The 23,286-nt window shown below is 38.9% G+C and overlaps 1 protein-coding gene across 1 annotated transcript in view; it reads left to right on the top strand.

Annotated features, from left to right (window-relative positions):
* NRAP (nebulin related anchoring protein) overlaps positions 1–23,286 on the top strand; it is a 48,095-nt gene that overhangs the window by 23,156 nt on the left and 1,653 nt on the right. The window contains exons 21-41 of the mRNA XM_066190907.1: positions 1,273–1,371; positions 2,417–2,521; positions 2,980–3,087; positions 3,709–4,020; positions 5,063–5,167; positions 7,250–7,348; positions 9,174–9,278; positions 9,674–9,781; positions 10,213–10,326; positions 11,648–11,845; positions 13,266–13,370; positions 14,392–14,490; positions 15,308–15,412; positions 15,779–15,886; positions 17,471–17,782; positions 18,574–18,678; positions 19,349–19,447; positions 19,566–19,670; positions 21,195–21,302; positions 21,967–22,278; positions 22,522–22,674. Of these exons, the coding sequence (XP_066047004.1) occupies positions 1,273–1,371; positions 2,417–2,521; positions 2,980–3,087; positions 3,709–4,020; positions 5,063–5,167; positions 7,250–7,348; positions 9,174–9,278; positions 9,674–9,781; positions 10,213–10,326; positions 11,648–11,845; positions 13,266–13,370; positions 14,392–14,490; positions 15,308–15,412; positions 15,779–15,886; positions 17,471–17,782; positions 18,574–18,678; positions 19,349–19,447; positions 19,566–19,670; positions 21,195–21,302; positions 21,967–22,278; positions 22,522–22,674 (2,964 nt within the window). The remainder of the gene's footprint in view (positions 1–1,272; positions 1,372–2,416; positions 2,522–2,979; positions 3,088–3,708; positions 4,021–5,062; positions 5,168–7,249; positions 7,349–9,173; positions 9,279–9,673; positions 9,782–10,212; positions 10,327–11,647; positions 11,846–13,265; positions 13,371–14,391; positions 14,491–15,307; positions 15,413–15,778; positions 15,887–17,470; positions 17,783–18,573; positions 18,679–19,348; positions 19,448–19,565; positions 19,671–21,194; positions 21,303–21,966; positions 22,279–22,521; positions 22,675–23,286) is intronic.

A 23,286-nucleotide genomic window follows, 5' to 3' on the forward strand; every position in this document is an offset into this window, starting at 1 on the left:
TAATCTGCCTCCCTCCCTTCCAGGTTTCTAAAATAAAGCGATGAGCACCTCTTTGAAGTGCTGCATGCTTTTTTAACTTCTATTTTGTGTTCCTCTAGCAGAGACACAGTGTAAACTGATCTGTTCACCCATCAGCTCAAACAGAAGAATTTTTCTCCTGAAATGCCAGATAATGAAAAAAATACATTTACACCCTTTCTAAGTGGAATGCCCCAATTCATGACTGAACTGGTAGAATAAGAATTCAATTAAAGTATACAAGAATTGTTTGCTTGGTCTCCCCTGTCACACTGTGGGCTTGAAACAGAGTCCTGCATTTCCTTGTACTGTCTCAAAGAGAGAAAGAATGCTTAGCTCGCTCTCAAATGAGTGGTGCAAAAGGTTGAGGAAAAGACATTAGTTTAAAACAGGTCTGTTCTAAAGCCTTATGAAGTCAATTAAAGTTTTCCATTCACTTCAGTGTTTCAGATGTAAAACAAAATGTAAAAGGGAATGAAACTACCTACAGTTTAATTTACCAAGCTAAAAATATTGCTCTCTATGCACATTTTTCCATTCCATTGGATTTTATATAAATACTGGCACCAGAGGGTGAATAAAGAACAACATTTTTTTCCCATATGTGAGACCTGAGCCTTGTGGAGGCCTCTCATAGCTGTTCATCCCAGAAAGGCCTGACTGCAGTGTCTATGCCTAGCTCTGCTTTGAAAAGAGAAAGGTTTTGTGAAGATGGAAAAGATTTTGAATCCAAGTTACTTTCAGGACTCTGAAATTGCTCGTTCTAATTTAATTATCATCTTAATAATTTAAAAATATCTCAGTAACATATGCTCTGTGATTTGAACCACCCATGTATCTGCTTGAGAAGTCCCTTGTAAGGAAATGAGATAGTATCACTGACTGTGTGGCTTATCAGCTCTCTTGGGTCCTGACTTAAGTCATACCCAGGTTGTGAGCACCACTCACTGGTTGGTGTGCAACTTAGGTCCTGTAAGATATGTTGACAGCACATCTGGCACCAAAGATATCCATGCCTGCAGTGGCAGCAGCAGTGCATTTGGCACACACTTGTGCACTGCCCTCCTCACCTCAAAATATCAGCACTGGGCTGTGCTTGGAAGTTTGTCTTGTTGAAATCTGTCTTAAAACTGTCTTGGGAATTTACAGGGTACTTCTGGCACTATCACTCATATATTTTTTAAAGTGGTGTATTTTGGGGGAGGGCAAGTACTCTGTAGAAAATTCTGTGTAACTTGCTTTAATTTGCTGTAGAAAAAGTACAGGCAGAAGGTTGATGCTCTGAAGTTCACCAGTGTGGCTGACAGTTCTCAGATCAAGCATGCCAAGAAAAGCCAGGAACTTCAAAGTGATGTGAGTCCTTGACTGAATTTGTCTCTTTGCAAGCAGCTTAAGCATAATGTGGTCATTCCTGACATATGTACACCAGTGTGACGGTAAGAGAGCCCCCAGTCATGAAGCCTTTCAATATATAAAACTTCTTTAGATTAATTCTAAGGGGTTTTATTTGTTTATTTGATTAATTCTCTCCTTAAATTCTTTGAACTAGAACAACAGCAACAGAAATCATGCACCACTGGGAATGGGCATGCTACTTGACTCTTGTGTGCTGGTCAAGCTGCCTTTCTGTGTGTTCTGAAATCAGAATAGTAAATCTCATAGATTTAGAGCTTTATGGTAGGGACTTCTTTTTGTGTGAGATGCAAGAAATATAACACTTTGTGAAATGGGGCATATTTTCATAGTTTTTCAACAGCTCCTCCAAGAACTTCATGGGCTAAAACAGAGCAGTTAATTTCTCTGCTGTCGTAGCCCTGGGATATAAAACGGGGATGATTTCTACATGGATCATAAAAGGTCCTTGATGTTTTCATTCAAAGTTGTAATGTTAGTCCTCACTGGAGTATTGTGTCAGCAATTACATTTAGGTCACAAATGATCTCTGCAGATTCAATTGCTTAATGTTCTTCATTTCATGCCTAAAATTCTGTTTCTATATCCTATTAAAGACTTTCATTCTACCCAAGAAGTAGCTGCAGTTTAACATCGAGTGAAATATGTTCTTGCATGCATTTTATATAGAGATATAGAGTATGAGTTGCTGTCATCTTTATAGCTAGATAAGTAGCTAACTTTGGGAAATAAAATTGATATATCCTGATATATGTGCTGTTTCACAGCTTCCTTGAAATTTACCCATTAATAGTTTGGTCAGCCTGACTCTCTGGTCAGTTTTTAACTCCATATTTAACACAAAAGCTCCAGATGCTTAAGAATAACTTTCCCAAATAAGTTAACCCTTAAAAATCCTTGAATATTTGGGATGTTTTAACCAGTATTCCTTCAACATTAAATGTCGACTACTGCTTGTTGACTCTGCTTTGCTCCCTGTGGACAGGTTGCCTACAGGTCAGGGAAAGAGCAGTTTCTTCATCAGTACACCATCAGCAAAGATGACCCTGTCTTCATGCTGGCCAAAGCAAATGCTGCCAATATCAGTGAGGTACTGTGTGATTCCCTCACTCCTGTGAATAGTTACAGCTGCTGTGAAATACTTGTTGTCTAGGTAAAAGTTATATTCTCCCTCAGAGAAGAATATATCATGTTTTAGATATAAAAACGTGAAATTTAATTCCATGCTCCTAATAAACAGCAGTCACATCTGCTGTTCTGAAGACTTGCAACTTCTAGAGTTTGTAGCTTTGCGCTTTTCACATGCTTCCAGTGGAGTGGCACACTGACAGTTTCAGTGGAACCAGTGAGATATTGAAGGGTTGCAGTAACCACAGTACCCACAGTTACAGAATGTAAAGGAAGACACCAGGATCTGATCTGTAGCCATATGGATTCTGGGCATGGAGTGCAGGAGGGACTCGTTACTTGAGAGCTTTCACTGTGACTAGAGAACAAACAGAATGGACTGATGGTAATAAAGAAACTGTGCTGTTGTCATCTCTTTAGAAACTCTACAGGAGTAGCTGGGAGAAGCAGAAGGAAAAGGGATTTGTGCTTCGTTTGGATGCTTTGTCATTCTTGACAGCTAAGGCAAAGAGGGATCTGGCAAGTGATGTGAGTATGGACTCCATCAGCCTTCTTTTTCTTAGGACAGCTGACAGTCCAGGTTGCTGCTGGTGTTGGGGATGTGTCACATATGTCTCAGTGCCCTGAGCCACCCTCACGCGATTCATGCTAAGGAGCGATGGAGGAGCTGTCTGCATGATTGGCATTCTGTAATTAGTCAGAAGGTTTGCTCTGAGCAATTCAGAGCTTTTCCCCACATGCTGACTGTGTTTTCCTATTCTCATTTTGACCCAAGGGTGAATTTTAGAACTCAAAATGAAGTGGAAATGTCCTGTGAAACATCATAACTTAATACATCTATGCCTGGCCAGAAAATTCCTGAAAGAACCCTCTGACCTCTGTGCCTGAAGAATGTTATTTTTCCTAGAGAGAACCAAAAAGAAAATATTTCTTCCAGATTTTTGTGAACATAATATTATCAAGAAAGGGCTTGTTCTTTAGACACTAATTTCTAAGGCATTCCAGTTCTCTTTTGCAAATGATCCTCTTGCTTGCTTGTATTGAGGACCCGGCATGCCACACCACTGACAGATCATTGCTTTACTCCCAGTAGGTCTGTCAGTTTGGCAGCTCAAATCATTTCCTCTTGGTCTGTTTTCCTCTTCACAGGTTAAATATAAGGAAGGCTATGAGAAGATGAAGGGTAAGCTCATTGGAGTAAAAGGTGTGGAGGAAGATTCGCAGATGGCTCATTCCCTGCAGATGTCAAAGTTGCAGAGTGATCTGGAGTACAAGAAGGCCTTTGAGGGCACAAAGAGTCAGTTCCATATCCCCATGGATATGGTTAACCTTGTTCATGCGAAAAAGGCTCAGAATCTGGCCACAGATGTAGGATACAAGACATCTCTCCACCAGTACACAGTCCTGCCTACTGACAGGAGAGTGGCATGGGCCAAGTGGGCCTACGGATTGCAAAGTGATGTAAGTCCAAAGCTTCCCATATTTCAATACCCTCTTATCCAGCCCTTCCTCAGCCCCACTTAGGGCTGACTTTCTTCAGACATTTATGCTTGTAATGCCATGACATCTTTATGCATCTAATTTTTCAGCTATTAAACAGTGAATATTAACAGTAAATATTAGCCACTTATTTCCTCATGAGATATATTTAAGTTGTGCAGTGTTTTGAGGACGGTTATAACTCCATTTATGAGCATGGCTTCTTCAAAGCCTACTTCAAATGCTAATAAAACACTAGGATTCCTATATGATGTACATTTATTTTTGTTTCCTAAGGTGCAGGGAGGTTAAGTAATGTATGGTGATAAAATTGGTGATAAAATTCCATGTGGAGACCACATGTTCAGCTGTAATCATCAGATGAACTGCCTGATACTGTAAACAGTGAAGTTAGACTTTCCATTCTGAGGCTGTAAGTCAGAACTTTTCAAGGAGACTGAGATAGAAATGTGTACAGGCCTTGTTGACTGCTGAAACCTTTGTGACATCTTTGAGAAACTTGACTTACAGCCAAGCATTTGAAATTCAGTACTGTTGGTAGGAGAGATTTTGTGAGGAAAGTGAGAAGTGCTCCTGTACTCTTCTTCCTTAAAGACTCAAGGAAAAACAAGCAAAACAAAAGGCTTTCTCTCCTGTAAAACAGAGGAGGATGATTTGGGAAATGCTAAGCATCATTTTCTTTTTATTGCAAGTCATGGATGATCTTTTAAAGAGTGCTCCATATATACAATAAAACTGAAGTTAGAGTAAAAATTGCAAACAACAGTAAGGTGTAGATCAGTTTTAAAAATTATCTTGCAAGGCATATTGCACAAGTGCTGGTGAGTCCTTAAATTTCTATTTCTTTCTGTATTTTTTTGCTTTCCTTGCAACTATGCAATAGTGAATAAAACAAAAGCAGGCGCTAATTTGACTTCATTGTTGTTCTGGAGATGTCTGAATCCTTTATTGGCATTTTAAGTGTATGAACACCAGCAATAGGACATTTTCTTTCCTTTGTCAGAACCGATACAGAGCAGATTTGAACTGGATGAAAGGAGCTGGATGGATAGCCACTGGGTCATTAAATGTGGAACAGGCTAAGAAGGCAGGAGAACTCATTAGTGAGGTGAGATTTCATGACAGCATGTAACAGAATTTGCTGCATAATGTGTGGAAAATGTCTGTATAAAATTAAAATAATTTCCACTCAAAGGGGAAAGAAAAAGGCATACCACATGAAAGCCCTCAAAACCAGGGATAGGACTGGTAATTAGAGGGAAACCAGATACCAAACACATACCAGTAGGAGTCCATATAGCCTTTGCAAAAACAAAGTAGGTGACAAATGATATTATGAATAATAATGGCAATCAAACAGTGCTCAATTGCTACCCACTAGCCCACCTTTTTAATGAAGCAAAACAGGAGAGATGATGAAAAGATGGAGCCACTGGACCCAGAACCTTCTTTTATAACAGATACACGTTTCCTTCTTGCTCATTTTTCATATATATTCATGCTAGCTATTGAAATTCATATAGATATCTCTGTCTGTAGCTATCAGTCCAAGTACTTTTCATCCTTATTTCTCCCTATAACCAGTATCACTTTCAGTAGAAGGGACTCTAGAATACTTTGTGCCTGTCCCATGAGACCTTCAAATGAAGTTCTGGTGGAAATGGTTAAAAGGTTCATAGAATTCTCTTTCTGTTATTTCAGAGTTCTTTCAGTTATTTCTGTTGGCCAAATCTGCTGCTGTAAGAGATAGAATCCTGTGATTTTTCAATAGCTATGATGCAGGAATCATGTCTCCATTCAGTCTGCGACGTCTCAGAAAAGTACAGTCATCTTTTCACAACTGACTGATTGCTAACGCTATTTTTTTTCTCCATGTAATCGTCCATTGTGAAGAAGGATGTTTTTTTTTAGACTCAATAAATGAGATCCTCAGCTAGTGTCAAGCAAAGTAGCCTTTTAAAAGCTGGTACAGTAATGCCAGCTGGAATAGTAACTGTGAATCTGTATAGGTATTCCATTTGGATGTTACAGTAGTGAAAACTGCTGAGTAGAAATTTAACCCCCTAGGTTGTTCATCTCAACCTTATTGTGAGTACTAAGTAATGTTAGGTTGCTATGAGCATTGTCCTTTCTTACATATAGTGACTAGTCCTTCTAATACTGTCAAAAAGGAATTGCCAGAATACAATCTCTAGCAATTTTATATAGAGATGTTCTGGTCAGCTCTGCTTTGTCTCCAAATCTGATTAAGACAAGGCATAAACCACATTTGTTCCCTGTTAAACTCAGTAAGATTGCTCATTTTAAGATATTACTTTTGGAAACCAAAACATTACTTATAAAATTATAATACTTTAAAAGTGCTTATGTGTTTTACATTGGTATTTTTAGTCTTCGAAGGGTGAAGATGTTGCTTCAAATAAACTTCTGCAGGCCACAACTCAGTTTAAAGGAAAATTATGAGCCATGAGTTTATCTCAGGCATTTAGAAAATTTAGTATGTGCTGTTTGGAGAAGTGATAAGGGTACCAATGGATTTAAGACAACTCTTGCTGGAAGGGAAGCTTTTGTGACCTGGCCAACTGGAAAAAGTGTCATTTTTCCATTGAACTGCCTGCCTACACCTTAATTATGTATATATAACAAGACCAAGAAGCTCTCAGAAGCTACTATGAGTCCTTAACAGCGAGCAAAATTAATATCATTATGTAGAAGATATGCCATAACAACTAGGTACAGTGTCAATGAGTGCACAGATTTGCTGCAGGTTTAAGGAGACAACCTAAACCCCAAAACAATAAGTCAAATAATTGCCATTATTAACACACTACAAATGTCTATCATTTCTTGCTTAAAAGAACTATAAATTAAAAATACAATTGGTCATACTCTGTTTGAAGTAATGTAGAAAAGATTTTAAAATCCTGAGTTCTGGAGTATTTAGGTAAGCAGAACCTGATTTTGAAATATTTTTCTTATATTTAAAGATTAATATTAATTGGCAAAAGGTTATTGTTAAATTGAAACAAATATTAATCTGAAAATACCTAAGACATAAAGATGAGGAAAGAGGAATAATAATTATGTTCACAAATTCACTCTAATCTCCAGCAACCTATGATTTTTCTCTTTCAAATAGCATGAAAGAGCAGCACAAAATTCACAGCTTTGATCTTTTTCTGCTCAACAGAAGAAGTACCGTCAGCATCCATATGCTTTGAAGTTTACCAGTATTAAAGACACTCCTGAGATGATCCAGGCTAGAATTAGTTATAACCAGGCTGTGGATGTAAGTTATAATGTATATACATTATGATTATAAGAGTGGTATCCTCTTTGAACGACCTGATTGAAGCACTGGCTTTCTCTCTCTTTCTTTCTGTGAGATTATCCTTGGGAACCATGAAACTTCTGTATTCTGGTGTGGTGCATCCCACAAAGAGCATGTTTCTGACTTGGATTGGGAAGAGATCCCACAGAAATGAATGGGATTTTCATACAGAAAGCACCTTCTGTCCCATTTATTTTCAGACGTAAAATTTAGCAGTGAGACCGACCTTTGACCTTTAAAGAATTTTGGCCTTTTGATATTCATTAAGGAAAAACGTGTTTGGGGTTCTTTCCCCTTTTCAAACACATCTTTCAAATTTCACTTTCTGCATATTCTTTGGAAACAAAATGTAAGGCAGCATGACAAGGAAGGAAAAATAAATTATTTCAAGCTGTCATCCTGCTGAGAGAGAAATCCAGGAGGGGAAACCTTAAAGGGAAGAATTGAGGCTGTTTGGTGTTTAAACATGTTTATTTTTAATAGAAGAGCGATTTAAAAATATTGTAGACTTAACTGGGATAATACAGAAGTGAATAATAAGCAAAAGTCACTCAAAAAAGACAAGTTTCAAACATGAGAGGGTGTTTTATTGTGAAAATAGATATTTTTAAAGTGAAGGAGAAGATGAAAGACTTTGTGTAAAACACATGCTATTGTAATACTTTTGGTGTCTGTGCCTTTGGTTTAATTAATAAGATCCAAAAGGCTTACATCTCAGGCAGGATAAATATAAGTCATTTTGTTTCACTGAGCCACAGTCAAAATCAGTCTGGTGCTCTACTTCTTCACACATGGAGTTCTCATTAATTTTTCTCTTACAGAGCTGCAATACAAGTGGGCCCAGCTGCTAAAAAAGTGTCAGATAGGTGAAATGGAGGGGTCCATTCTAATCTAGAGGTTCTCAAACTTTAACGCAGAAATAACAGCCTGGAAAAGGCAAGTCAGGTGCTCCAGACATGGGTCATGTCCAAGGCCAATTAAAGGTGTCTGTCTGCACTCATCTGAAAGTTATGGTGTCAATGTATGAAGAAAACTAGGTTAGCAAGGGAAAACAATATGAGAAGGAGAACTCTGCACAGCCATTGCAGGGGAAGTTCCAGTTCCAGTTAATCGCACAGAACTTCTCTTACCTGTTTGCAGACATCTGAAAGTTATCTGGTCCTGGGCCAGCTCTGTGTTCTTTCTCCAAAGGTTGGTGGGAGTGGCACACACAGAGACCTCTTCTATGATAGGATAAATCACCTTCTGAGGTGTTTGAGTCTCTTCCCATTGACTACTGAGCACCCATTTGCGACTAACTCTGGAAATAAATGTGGAGTAATTGCACAGATAACTACCATCCCATTTATCAGCTAAAATTGAACACCTTTGGAGAGGTGTTTGGGGATCTTCAACTCCCTGTATTTCTGTGGAATTTCAAAGCGTGAATGGACTACTCATTGCTGCACACCCTTAATCACTACCGTTTATTTTTCTTCTCCCCACTCACATATGTTAGAAGTTTTATCAAATTGATATTCAAATATCTGAATTTTCATATACATTGATTTACACACTCAAAACTTCAAGGAGCTCCTCTCTAACATACTCTAGCTGATAAGTGTATCAGACTTCCAAAGCCTTTTGAATCCATTTTGACTGATACAATTACCTGTACTTATTAATGCCTCTGATTTTTTCTGTAGTGTTTGCTTTCCATAAACTTAATTGTTAATGTTTTTGTTTGAACTAATGATTGAACATGTAGAGAGTATTTGCTATTGAAATTCATCTCTGTTTGCAGAGGCTGTACAAGGAGCATGGAGAGAGTATAAAGCATCAGTATACACCAACGACAGATCTTCCTGAAATCCTTCAGGCCAAATTAAATGCTATGAATATCAGTGAGGTATAAATCTGACCTTTAATATTTTAAAGGAAAGTGTAAGTGTTGATAGTGCTTTGCTGTTTGCCCTAAACAGGAAATTGTACTAGATTTCTTTCCTTTCCCCAGTATATGATCATTCTATGGTTTAAATATTTCTGAAGTAGTGTGGGAAATCAGATTTCTTATCCAACTTTACCTACACTAGAAAGATAAAGAATGAACAAGCAAATAGTCTTTTATAATGGTCATTTGTCTTGAGGTAATTCCTATCGTGCATTGATAATTTCATTTGTGTTTGCCCTCTGCATTGGAATAGGTTGAAACTCATGTGGTAATATTTCTAGGGTGTCAATAATGCTGCAAATGTCAACCCACTGAACAGCAACTCTTCTTTATTTCTGTTCCATATTTCCTAGACTCGTTACAAGGAGTCCTGGAGAAGGATGAAGGATGGTGGCTATCAGCTGAGACTGGATGCCATCCCCTTCCAGGCAGCCAAGGCGTCGGGTGAAATCATAAGTGATGTACGTGAACCTACTGCTGATATTGTCCAGCAGGACGTGTCAGTCACTCCAGACTGTATTTGCCCTGCTGAGTGACTCCTGATGGAAACAGCATGTCCAGCCAACTCTGCATCTGGGAGACATCTGGCCTCAGACTAGTTAGTGTTGCTTTTGGAGGTGCAGCCACAGTGAGGTGATACTGGTAAATAAGCAAAGGCAGGTTTGTGAAAGCAAAGCTGAGCAGTTTCCCTGCTGCAGTGACTGGACAATCACAGGGATTGCAGTTGGGTGAGGTCTTCCTAGAACCCACTAAAACTTCATTCAGATGTATTATCACACTGAATATTATCAGAATTTACTGTATTAAGAAAGCCCTTTTATTCAGGTTTTAACAGCTGGACTAATACTTATTTTTACTCCTACCCACATTTCTCTTCCTACTTCCTTTTTAGCACAAGTATAAGGAGGAATTTCAGAAAATGAAAGGGCAGATGGCCGGCTCATGTGGCCTGGATGGTGACATTCGTATTGCACATTCAGTCCATGCAACATCTCTGCAGAGTGATGTAAGTACAAGGAAGAAGATGGGGGCATTCTTGAATTGGTTCCCTAACTGCGTATCATTCCTCAAGGAAGATGTGGACTAGCTGTGGAATAGCCTACTTATTTAAAACTTAGGGCTTTCTGTCCTACTTTCCAGATATTTTAATATAATCGTGATATTCTTTCCATTCTTCTACGTTATTTACAGTAACATTAATTTGACAGTAAAAGAAGCCTGTGTTCTAGCACACTCCCCTGCTTCGTACCACTGCTGACTATCACAGAATATTTTACTCTGTGAAAGCATCACTCAGAGGCAGGTCTAATTGAGAATTGGCACTGATCCTTGTACAGAAGTAAATTAAATTAGTTATTCAGTGTTTATTTTCAATTTATTGTTTTTCTGAAAGACCAATGGATGAATGAATTTATGAAATTTCAAGTTGGACTTTTTGGCTGGGGAATGGTTCCCACCTGGTCTTGACCTGTGCTAAGAATCACATCATTTGTTGTTTGCTTATAAGAATCGTAACTCCTCAATTCATTTTGAAGACTGTGGCTTGATCCAGAAGGCAGTGAAATATATGGGAGTGTGCTCATGCTTCTCAGAAGTGCTGGTCTTGTAGTGATGGCAGGCTTAGGCAAACAGGTAACAGAAAGTGTCTGAAGCATTCATCCATCTGTCAGGTTACTCTAAGTCATTTGATGGCCACCAGTAACTCTGGATGTTCATTATCCCGACGAACAGCCTGAACATCTCAAATTTGCATAATCAGATTGGGAAATGTCATATGAAAAATGTTCTTTGAAGATTTCTGCACCTTTCTTCTTCTGGACAGAGATAAGAAGTGAAAAAAACCAACCCAGCACTGAATAGTAGTCTAAAATTAGGGAACTAAACTGGCCAAACCAACAAATATTTTTACCCGAGGGTTTGCTCTAACTCTAATATAAATAAGGCTGCTTGCATATTTTATTCAGGCAGCAGCTGCCCCTTTTTGTGGCTCTTTCTAAAAATGCAGTGAATTAGGACTTCCTGTGCTAGTTTAATTAATTTTATAGATTCAATGTATCAAGTTAAAAAAAAAAACTAAATAAAGAAATAATCTCAGCTTAATGGAATATAATATAGACGGCTACTTTTTGATGAGGAATAGGCTGCCACATATTCTAATTATAATTATTGATCTTTCACAGTATGGTTAAACAAGTTAGGAAACTTGTTTTAAAAAGAATAATTTATACTGCAAAATGGAAGAAATACGAGGAACGTCTCTTCTGATCAAAACCTGAATTTTAATTACTTTTCTGTGATATCTATGTGATCCGTTTGTCATCTGATAGGTGAAGTATAAGCAAGGTTTTGAGGACACAAAGTCTCACTTCCACCTGCCACTGGATATGGTGCACTTGGTGCATGCCAGGAGAGCCCAGTCCCTGGCGAGTGAGCAGGAGTACAGGCAGCTGCTGCACCAGTACACGGCTTTGGCTGAGGACGTGAGGCTGCGGTGTGCCAAGAACGCCTACAAACTGCAGAGTGAGGTAATTGCAGAGTGTCCCACGGATATCTCCCTGTTGGTTCTGGTGTGAGACAGTTCTGCTCCAACTCATTGACAACTGGCAGCATGTGTTTGAGCACCAGCTGAGGGATAAACAATGGCTATTCCCCCTTGATTGTGTGCAGGAATGAGACATTTATCTTAGCGAGCGGTGGAACTATGTGTGTGATCACACTGCTCTGAGAGATAAAGTCTGGTAGTCTTTGGTGATTGGGTAGAGAAGGGTTTGGAAGTGAGGATTATTGGATAAGCTGGTAAAAATACCCTTTTTAAGGTCCTTCTAACAATGGTCCTTCTATCCCTTTGCCAACTGGATAACTTGGTAAAATCGTAAACACTTTACAACTTGGTTTGGATCTGGCTGAAATTTCATGTGTACTTTCACAAGAAAGATTTGATTTGTAAGACACTTATAAGCTCTAGCCCAAGACACATCCACTGAAATTCTACGGACAAGCTTAACTCTCTACATAGTCTTGAGCAGAATTAACTAAATAATGCCTTACAAATGTGTAGGCAGAGCCTTGAGCAAAGGGCTTTTCATAGATCACATTGTCCCTGAAGACCTCAGGGTATCTTAAAAACATGGCTGGCCACAAAATGCTACTGTATATTAACTTTACACTTTCAACCAACAGACTTAGAGATAACAGACTGTGTCCAGACAAGTGTAACATCAGATGCCAGTTGTGTTGCCATAATTTGGGTGAAATATACACAAACAGAGATTCCGAGGCAGGTTTCCATCCATCCTACTCCTCATCCTTCTTATTATCAAATGAAACATTATCATTGTAATGTATTTATCAGGAACCTATTGGTAACTTTTGAAAAATTAGTATTTACAGTGAGTCCCTGCTAGGTTTGGTGGTCTGGAAAATATTTTAATGAAGTGTATGCAGTGGTTCAGTGCTGTATTTCCTTAGTGTTCCTTGCTTATATTATGGCCATTCAGAACTGTTAAAAATCAAGGCTGGTTTGTCTGCAGTTCCTCTTACTTAAAAGAGAAAAAAACCCATATTTTCTTATGTTTTTATAAACTGGTCTTATTTTATGTAAATTTATTAATCAATACTATCTACAGGTGATTTATGTACAATATATGAAGAAAAAATTAATGTACCTAGAAAAGGTTTATTCAAGGTTACAAATGGAAGATAGGAACTGAAGCAGCATTTGGTGTTCATGAGGCTCAGTAGTCCTAAGAATCCTGCATCTGTGCTGTAGATCTGTCAGGGCTGTATTCACACAGACACATTCAGAAACACAAGATCTTAGGGCAGTGTGTAAGAACTCTCTGTGGTAGATACTAATTTTAATGGATTCGTTGTATATTTTTGGGTGAATAAATATAGGGCATCTCAAATGCAAACTCGTAATTACTTCTGCTTGGTTTTCCTTAGAATTTATATCGGTCTGACATGAACTTTATGAGAGGCATTGGATGTATTACCCCAGGGGCCCTGGAGATTGAAGGAAAGAAGAAAGCTTCTGAACTCATCAGCGAGGTAACAAAAGAGGGTTTTGATTTCTGCACTACGAACAAGAGTTTGCCAGATGTCTTTCTATTAGACTGGGCTGGCAAAGTGACTCACTGGATAATGCCAGACTCCCTCCCCTTACGTTTGATCATTCCACTCGTGTCCAAACTGCAGATGGGCGAACCTGATGGAGTTTTAGGCTTTGCAAACTTTTCTAACTTATTTTGCAAATCTTTTCTCCTGTGTTTCAGACCCTGGAGGTCATTATTTTTATGTTATTTATTTAGGAATTTAAATGGGCTTTTTCAACTAAAAATAAAGCTGTACCTATCTGTAATAAGCATCTGGTACTATTTCTCCAAAATTAGAATGAGCTGTGCAGGGCCCAGAATATTACAGGATCCTCATCTCTACTTCTTTACAGTCAGTCTGTTTTTCACCTGCTGCTTTTGTGTACTATCGTTTTTCTCTCTCTGTAACTGGACTTTTATTTCATCTGTCATGTTCTTTTCGTATAGTCTCTCCTAGTTTCAAATCTTATTTTTTTGGCCCATATTCACTTGGTGTGAAATGAGAAAAAGTAGGAGTTGGTTCTAGGAAAAAAAAAATCCCTGCTTGCAGTGATTTTGCAGTTGTTTTGTTCACAATTCTGACATCAGACCACAGGCCAGGTGAAATCTTCTTTTCCTCACAAAAAAAAACAGTGGGCTTGTCCAGCTCTTTCTCTCTCTGGACTGGATTGCCTTTGCTGTAATTCTACTGCCCTGTGCTAATGACACCGATGGATGAAATAACCTCATTACTGTTTTCAGCATATTCAGCATGGCAGCACTTTCCTTTCACCTTTTTTTTCCTTATTTACTTTTCATTTCCCCTGTGAGACTTGAATGAACCTAACTCTAGAAAGGTAAATTAGTCTAAGGATTAATAGACAAACTAGAGTTTTAAGCACAAGAAGCAGTACTAGACCACTGGAATTGGAAAAAAATCCCTTACCTGACAAGGCAATTTACTTATGATGCTCATTTTTCTTTGTGTGTGAACTCAGAGTAAATATCGTCAGCAGCCACATTCCTTCAAGTACACATCGGTGACAGACTCTCCTGGCCTCCTTCATGCAAAATTCAGCAATATGATTGCTAATGAGGTAGGCTCTCCTAACGTGAATCAGAAAATACGCTTTTCAAAATGCAGCAAGCTGGGGATGGGGAACTGGGAAAGAGACAACCCTGTTCTGAAAGCAAAATGCATCAAAAAAAGTGAAAGCATCACTGATTTGTGCTTTTTCACAGTTGGATCACTTTTTTTTTGTTTCCAAACATTTAATACCATTTTCAATTGATCTCTTTCAAAAAGCTCACATAGTATCCAAATAACAGAGTTCCATTATCAAGTTTTTTGCATGAAACAGAGACTCAAAAATCAGGACTGTGGAGTGTTCTAGAGGGAGCTCATTTGCATAGTATGATCCACCTTTGAGGGCTTTTCAACGAGCCTTTTCCTTTTTAGAAAAACATCACTTTTCTAAATTCTGAAAAAACAAGACAAACCTATAGAAAAATTATCAAAATCATATATAATAACTTGAAGAAAAAATTCAAGCTAGAAAATATCCCCAGTCTGCCCGAAATGCTTGCCTTTTTATTTCACACACATTCATGATGCCCTTGACATTCTTAGGTCTACTTTTGCCCTGCTGGGAATGTAACAATGCAAGGCTGAGAATGTAGTGGTTTGGCATCATCATATATTTATAAAAATTAGTGTAAATGTCCTTTATGCCCAGCAAAAGCCCCATATCTTTATGCCCAGAGAAAAGCTTTGCAGTTTCAATGATTTACTCAGCTATTTTCAATGATGGCTGACTACAGTTGTCACAATCATTAACAACTTAAGTACTGCTGTTGTATTATTGAAACTAGAGAGAAAATTAATTTCAGTTGTCTCTTTGATCTCTTTCCTAGCGCCTCTATAAAGCAGCAGGAGAGGACAGTCGGCATCACTACACACCAACGCTGGGTCTGCCAGAGTTTACACGGGCAAAAATAAATGCAGCCAACCTCAGTGATGTAAGAATTTGTTCTGTATTTCTTACAACTTATTTCAGATGCAGGATGAATTGTGCAGTGGCAAGGAAGATGGATAAGTAGAGGAAATTTGAGGTCTATTCTATTTATGTTTTCCCTGATATGATTATAATGATATTTATCTCCATTAGCATAAATACGGTTGAGAGTAAATTAAATCTACATAAAGAACGAGACATGTTTTGTCTGAGTTAGTAGGATTTCCCAAAGATAATTTAAAAAAAAAATCCTTTGATTATAAAGAATGAGACTGTAACACAGAATAACAAATGAAAGATGGTTCCTTTGTTTGTTCCTTTGTGCATTTAAAAGTAAAGCCGCAGTCTACATGTGCCTTTCCTACTTTAGGCAAAATACAGAGAATCTTGGCATAATCTACGTGCTCAAGGCTACAAGCTGACAATGGAAGCACTCCCATTCCAGACTGCCAGGGCCTCCAGAGAAATTGCCAGTGATGTGAGTTGAATGATTCAACCTCCCTTCTTGCCTAATTTCTGTTAACTTCATGTAAAACAATGTCTAAGGCAGATTTTACTGAATTAAAGCAGTGCCATAACCATGTGAGACAAGTGTGAGACAGAATATATTACTTATGAATGAGATTCTTTGTGTGAATTAGGAAAAAAAAGAAGAGAAAGAATCGCTGCTAATCGGGAACCAAGCCAGGTTAAACATCTTCCAGTGGGAAATGGCAAATGAACTAAAGTATTTGCAAACAGAAAAAACAGGGATTCTGCTCTTTTTCAGGCTTTTGGCTCCTCATATTATAAAGTGCCCACTAATTCTGTCCACTCCGTTTTGAGCTGACTTTTGGAAGTGTTTAGTGTTTCCAAATTGAAATGAAGTCAGAAAAAGCTGAGGGTTCTTTGAATCTCCAAAAATCAGTAGTTACCTGTCTGGTTGGGAAGTAAAAATCAATGCAAATTCCTGTAAATATGTATCCCCTTCACTTCTAAAATAGAGGAAGCAAGCCATCTTATCTTTATAAATATCCTATCATTTGGATTGTTGTTTGCAAAACACTCAGACATGGTGTTACCCATTTCTCAGAAAGCCTAAGTTCATCCCTCCTTCACAAGATATTTAATAAATACTAGGAGGATGGAAAAAGTCTTCATTTCGTGTAGTATTTAGTTGCATACTTTATCTGTAATGTGATAAAATATTAATATATTTCACATGTGTTTGTTTAATGAAGCAACCATTTCTAGTTGTAATTTCTAATATATACTTAACCATATTTTGCAGAGTGCTTTTGGTTACAGCTTCAGATCTGCTCTAGAGGGTACAAGCCCGTAATAGAATTACATCCACTTACAACAGATCAGAATTTGGCCCTTCATCTTCGAAGCACTTTATAAACATTAGATGCTGTAATTTAATCCCTGCAACTCTCTTGTGTTGTAGATAAGTGTTATTATCCCATTTCAACTACATTATGAACTCTTCAGGGCCCAGGACTTCCCTTTAAAGTTCTAAGCACCCTGTTGATGCTGTATAAATAAGCATTATCCTCATCATCACTATTTCACAGAGAGGATAAATGCAAGATCACAGGGAGAGTCATAGTCCCAGCTAAGATGAGAATGAGGAGTTGTTAGTTCTTATTCTTTCCAGGAAAACTGAATTTACTCTTTAAAATAGCTGGGTGGCATTTGCAAATCTGAAGGCTACAGAGTGCACAGTGTTTTGCTTTTGTGTAGACTTTTTTTTCTTCTGTCTTTTGTTTGTTTCTCTGACATTCTCATTTCTAGCGGTGAGAATGAAATTCCCAGAGATATAACAAAATACATGATTTGAGGTTAAACATGATCAATGTTTTGGGCATATTCAGAAAATGCAATGAGATGCACTTTAATGCTGCAGCTCCTGCGGTATTTAAATTTGAGAGCAATAAGATATTCAAACAATTACTTTCTAGTGCTACATACCTTGACTGGCTTTACAGAAAACATAGATGTTTCAGTAATTTATCTTATCTGGAATAGCTGGTCTAAGTTTGGCACATTTTCACTTTTACCCTTTTTCTAAAATTTTCAGTACCAATATAAACACAATTTTGTGATGGAGAGAGGAAAATGCATTGGTGCCAGAAGTGTTCTGGATGATGCCAGATTGCTGCACTGCTTGCACGCTGCCAAATTACAGAGTGAACAAGAGTATAAGAAGGGATCCCAAGATGTGTGGTCTCAGTTTCACCTGCCCATGGACATGGTCAACCTTGTCCATGCCAGGAAAGCCCAGGCCTTGGCGAGTGATCAAGATTACAGAAAGAGACTCCATGAATTTACAGCACTCCCAGAAGACATGAAGATGAAGTGGGCCAAAAGAGCCCACATGCTACAGAGTGAGGTAAAATCCTTCTTTTGGACCATACCAGCATGTAATCCTGAGCCTGCCTAGGGAGGGAGAGGATAGGATGTGAAGGAGAACCTCAGGGCTTGGCTCTTGCCAGCTCTGGTCAGCCCCAAGTCAGGAGTCCAGACCAGACAAATGCTGATGGTTTTGCCTGATACCCTCACTGCCTAGTAGAATAATGTAGAGAGCACATGAGTCAGTTTATTGTCATGGCCTTTTAACATATAGGGGAGAGCAAAAATGAAAAATGGATGACTGGATTAAAGTCGCACGGTGCGACACCATGGCTCTGAAGTGAAGTCAGGATTATTGGGATTGCAGGCACTCTGCTGACTTTCACTTTTTATTGGGTCTGCCTGATTTTCTTTAATAGATTAGGAGGTAAAAGCAAGCCTTTAATGTGAGTAAAGAAAGAGTAATGTGTCCTCCTAGAAATGGGGTTAACGAGGAACCATGAACCAGATAAAATAATTAGTATTCCTGACTGAAACTCACCTCATAAAATTATTTCAAAAGAGGTTTTTTTACGCCCAGTACAAACAGGTTATTACTTACTGCTTTGAGTCATACTAATTCACTCATGGGGCCTTCTCTTGTAACTTGCATATGATACATTATTTAATTCCTGGTGGAACGAACAAATGCAAACAGTTTGGCTTTACGATCTGATATGTGCATGGCAAATGAAAAACCTCAAAATGTGAATATGAACCAGGGAGATTTTTAAAAAAACCTTAATAGCTGTGGATACAAACCTGATAGTTAATGATTTTCATTTTTAACAGCATCGCTATAAATCAGACCTGAACTTCATGAAAGGAGTTGGTTGGATGGCTCTGAGATCTCCGCAGATAGAAAGTGTAAAGAAGGCTGGAGAGCTCATCAGTGAGGTAACTGATAAATCTTTCATGGGATATCAAGTCTGTAGGAATTGTTTACCATCAAGGCTCCTCGTTACATGACACTTACGAATGTAGCTTATCATTTCCTTTTGATGTGGGAGCCTGTTTATACAAGGTGTAAGTTACCAAGAAGCAGTACAGGAGACGCAAGTCCACTGTGTGACACCTGCTGAATATTTTCCATTCCAAATGAAACGCAAGAGTATAAGCAAAACATGTAGCAATAAATAAATGCAGGAAACTCCATTATGAAATTCTAAGCAGGTGGTTATGGAAGTTGTATAGAAAGATACAACACTGACAACCACACTGAAGGGGCATTTGCCTGCTCAGTATCACACATTAATGGAGAAAAATTATGAGCTGTCAAAAGTGTAGTGTTCAAAAGCTTTTTGCATGTGAATTTTAAGTGGGAAGTCCTTTGTGCGCACACACACACATAGACACACACACACAAAAAAGTTCTGTGCCTGATACAAAGGCATCCCCAGTTCCTAGCTGAAAGAGCAACTGAGACTAAAGCAGAACAGTGGCTTCAGAGTGGTGTCTTTTATATTTTACCCCAGTTATCACACTCTTGGAATTGTCATATATCATTAACAGAAACATCTCGTGTTTTTTTCCTTTGTTTGTTTTTGTTGTTTCCTGCCCCTCTCAGATAAAGTACCGTCAGAAGCCAGAAAGTCTGAAGTTCACTGCTGTGGTTGACTCTCCAAGTCTGATTCATGCCAAAAACAGCTACCTCCAGTGCAATGATGTAGGTTTCATTCTGATGTGTAACTGCCCTTAACTTTTGCTGTACCATAGTGCATAAAAGAATTGATCTTGACATTGTTTCCAGTATCATCTGCATTCAATGACTTTTGGCCCCACAGAGACTGTACAAGGCTGGAGGTTCTGAAGACAGGCACAGGTACACCCTGCCTCCTGATCATCCGGATTTTATCCGAGCCCGCCAGAATGCCCTTTACATCAGTGATGTGAGTAAACCTTCTCCTTTGTGGGGCTGACTCAGTAAACTTGTTCGGGAATAAAAACTTTCATGTGTGTAGAAGCCAATCTCTCTGAGCCTGACCAGAACTAAAAGAAGCCAGAGGCAGTGAGCAGCCAGCATGTTGCTAGGTCTGGACTTGAAAAATTGGGAAAAGTCTGCTAATTTTCATTTTGAGAATTCATTTAATTTTCTAGAGCAATCAGCTGTTATTAAGGATTTCAAACCTTCATTATAGATATGATTAGTTACAAATTGAAATATTTTTGGTTTTGTTGGGTGAGGGAGGAGGGAAAACCCTCTTTCCTACACTATATATACCATCTTTCTGAAGGACTTTCTGCAACACTGTGTTGGATCCTTTAGGCATAGTTGTCATCAATCTGGATGTAACTGAATCAGTGAGTGGAATTAGTTTAAAGAAAATTTGTTTCCACATTATCTCATACAGAGGAACTCAGTCTATTCCTAATGTCCTGTTCCCTGACTAAATAGCTGTTGTCTTTACATGAAGGGTCAGAATGACCTCAGTTTGTAAGGAGCTTTGAGATAGGTGAAAGAAACAGAAATTACATTTTTGAAGCAATAGAGGAAAATGTAGAAAAGCAAATACTGTGTCCAAGGATTGCACACAAATGAAAGGTCAGCCCTGTTAACAGTGTGTATAGTGATGCTTAAACTGCTTCTACCTTGGCTGTTTTGCAGGATTTCTGCCATCTCAGTTTACTTTCAAATTTATCACCACCTACCACTACATTCACCAGTGAAACAGAACTTTATCTTAAAATGTGGAGCAGGTTTTGTGTTTCTTTTCATATGGTCACAAACCCCAGAAGGGAGGAATCAAAGACTTATAGAAAACAAATGAATAAAATCAGAAAGGGATCGCCGAAAGTGTCAGCTAAGATGCCATGGCTGTGTAGTAGGACCTGCAGACTGGAAGCTATTTTAAGAAAGCTACTTGTGGAAGAAGAACCAAATCTAGAGCAATTTCTCTTCAGGATGTAAATGTGATTCCCATCCTCAAAGTCACATTAAATATGTTAGAACCGGCTGTTATTCCACATGAGTTAATGAAGCCACATGTGGCTGGGGATAGAGACGAGGATCATTTGAAAAGCTTGAAATAACTGGTATTGAAATTATGATGCCAGGAAACCCAAGACACTGTGAGTGGATGCATCAAAAGAGAGAATAAGGGCAATATCAATGCAATATTGATGTGACTGATGCATCACAGTTTCTAATAGAAATTAAATCACATCAAAAACAACCACATTCAAGTACAAAAGGAAACCCTGGTGGCACTTTTCAGATGAGGCATTTTATCATTATGGTGAGTAGAAAAGAAGTTGAAGTACTATAGAACTGGATCAAAACCTCAGAGATGGTACTGATGACTCTTGATACAAATAAGCCCAGTAGGATAAAACATTTATTATTGCAGTTATGGGACTGCGTTTAAGAAACTGCAGGGGGAAATGACTGTTTTGTTCTTTTCTTTTCAACACAGAAATTGTATAAAACATCTTGGGAACAGACAAGGGCATCTGGCTATGATTTTAGGATTGACGCCATCCCATTCCAGACAGCAAAGGCTTCAAGAGAGATCGCTAGTGATGTAAGAGTTGTTCTGTTTCAAACACTTCCCAACCCTCTTCCCATGCCACCCTGTCCCATAAAAATGGGTGAAGTCTGACAGGAGTGAACTTTATTCTGGTGTGGAAAATTGGTAGTGCAATGAAACAAAGTGCTGGTTAAGTGCAAAGATTTCCAACTAAAGGCTACCATTAATAATGTCCAATACCTTGCTGTTCTGTCTTATGTCCCAAGAGTTTTTCTTGGGAAGAAGACATATTATGATTTAATCAAATAAAATAGGTACTAGGCTATGAATAGTTAAAGCATGGTCTAGGATAAAGTGGGTTATCTTTGAACACAGAGAACCACAGCTGGCAAGAAAGCTAAAGATGGAGGAGCTTCATTGGTTGAACTGTGTATTGTGTGTACCCAAGAGTGCAACAGTAGGGGGATCTCTGATTACTTTTGAGAGACGAGCATTTTGGGCCCCCTAAGTCTTTCCACTCCTTTAAAAATGAGCACAAAGGTAATTCTTCTAAAGTGTCTTGTTAGATTAGGAGATGTAGTTTGATATCAAACAAATCCTTGGTCTTTGTGCACTACAGGAAACATGATTGATAGCCAGAGGAGGATAAGTTATTTCATAACGGAATTTGAAGGTAATTTGAATGTGAAAATGAGATTTTCCTCTGCACTTCCTGCAGTACAAATATAGAGAAGCCTTCCTGAGAGACAGAGGCCAGCAGATTGGATTCCTCAGTGCAAATGATGATCCCAAAATCAGACATGTCCTCAGAGTGGGGAAACTCCAGAGTGAACTCCAGTACAGGAATGATTATGCCCTAAACATGGCACAGTTCCAGAGTCACCTCAACCAGCCAGGATTCCTCCATGCCAAGAGAAGCCAGCAGCTTGCAAGCAATGTTAACTACAGGCAGCCCTTGCACCAATACACTTGTGACCCTGAGCAGCTAAATGTGAAACACGCAAAGCAGGCCTACAAGCTGCAGAGCGATGTAAGTGTGGCTGAGCGACATGGTCTTTCCCTGTGCTGGGGGCTGTCTGTACAATCCCCTTTGCAAACCTTACCTGCCAACAAAATCACCCTGAAAGAACCACATTCTGCTTGCTAAAAATGAATAATCTGTTTATTATTGACTCTGCTGCTCCTTTGTATGCTCTCTCTTGAATACCGGGGCATGCAATTTGGTTAGAGCTCAACAAAATAATACATCCTGGTGCATGTTTCATTCTCTCAGGTAAAATACAAGTCTGACTTGAACTGGCTCAGAGGCATTGGCTGGACTCCCCCAGGTTCTCACAAAGTTGAAATGGCAAGAAGAGCTGCTGAGCTGGCATACCTTCGGGAAATGGGATTGCTGCGTGCTTCTGCTCATTACAGACCTGGAGCTGTAAGTAGAGTAAATCTTCTTCTCACAAATCCCAACAGCTCTGCTCCTTACCTGCACACACCCTGTCTAATACTTTTGAATGGTCCCTGGAGTCTACAGTTCTCCCTATTACCTGAACAGGATATGTGCACTTCCCTTATGAAGCTTTGTGCTTTAGTGTGCATCTTAATTTGAAGGAACCATTGAAGGGAATTCAGCAGTGTCAGCAGTGTCATATCAGGATGTGTTTTCCCCAACTGGTGGATGATGTCAGATCTCCAAGTGTCCTAGTACCTCTGAGGAAAGCAGAAGCAGAGGTTGAAGGGACTCCCCATGTAACTCCCATTCTCTTTTCCTAATTTCATCAGGAACCACGTGTTGCCATGTAATTCCGTGTTGCCATATAATCTCCACTGGCAGCTGTATTGACAAGCTGAGTGTAGGCTCCTAACGGCATAAGATGTGCTGTGGGAGGCTTTGTGCAAAGGGGAAATGCTCCAGCCTGCTCTGCCTCTATCCAGCTAAAGGTTAAAGATATTACAAGCAGGGATCTTCCGGGCTTTCCTTCTGCCTGCCTTCACAGGGATGACTCCCAGTCTACCGTGTCCCAGTACAAGGGAGCAGAAGTCCATA

The sequence above is a fragment of the Chamaea fasciata genome, unplaced genomic scaffold (assembly GCF_029207755.1).
Source record: "Chamaea fasciata isolate MVZ Bird 193981 ecotype frontalis unplaced genomic scaffold, bChaFas1.0.hap1 SCAF_9, whole genome shotgun sequence".
In the NCBI taxonomy this organism is placed as follows: Eukaryota; Metazoa; Chordata; class Aves; order Passeriformes; family Sylviidae; genus Chamaea; species Chamaea fasciata.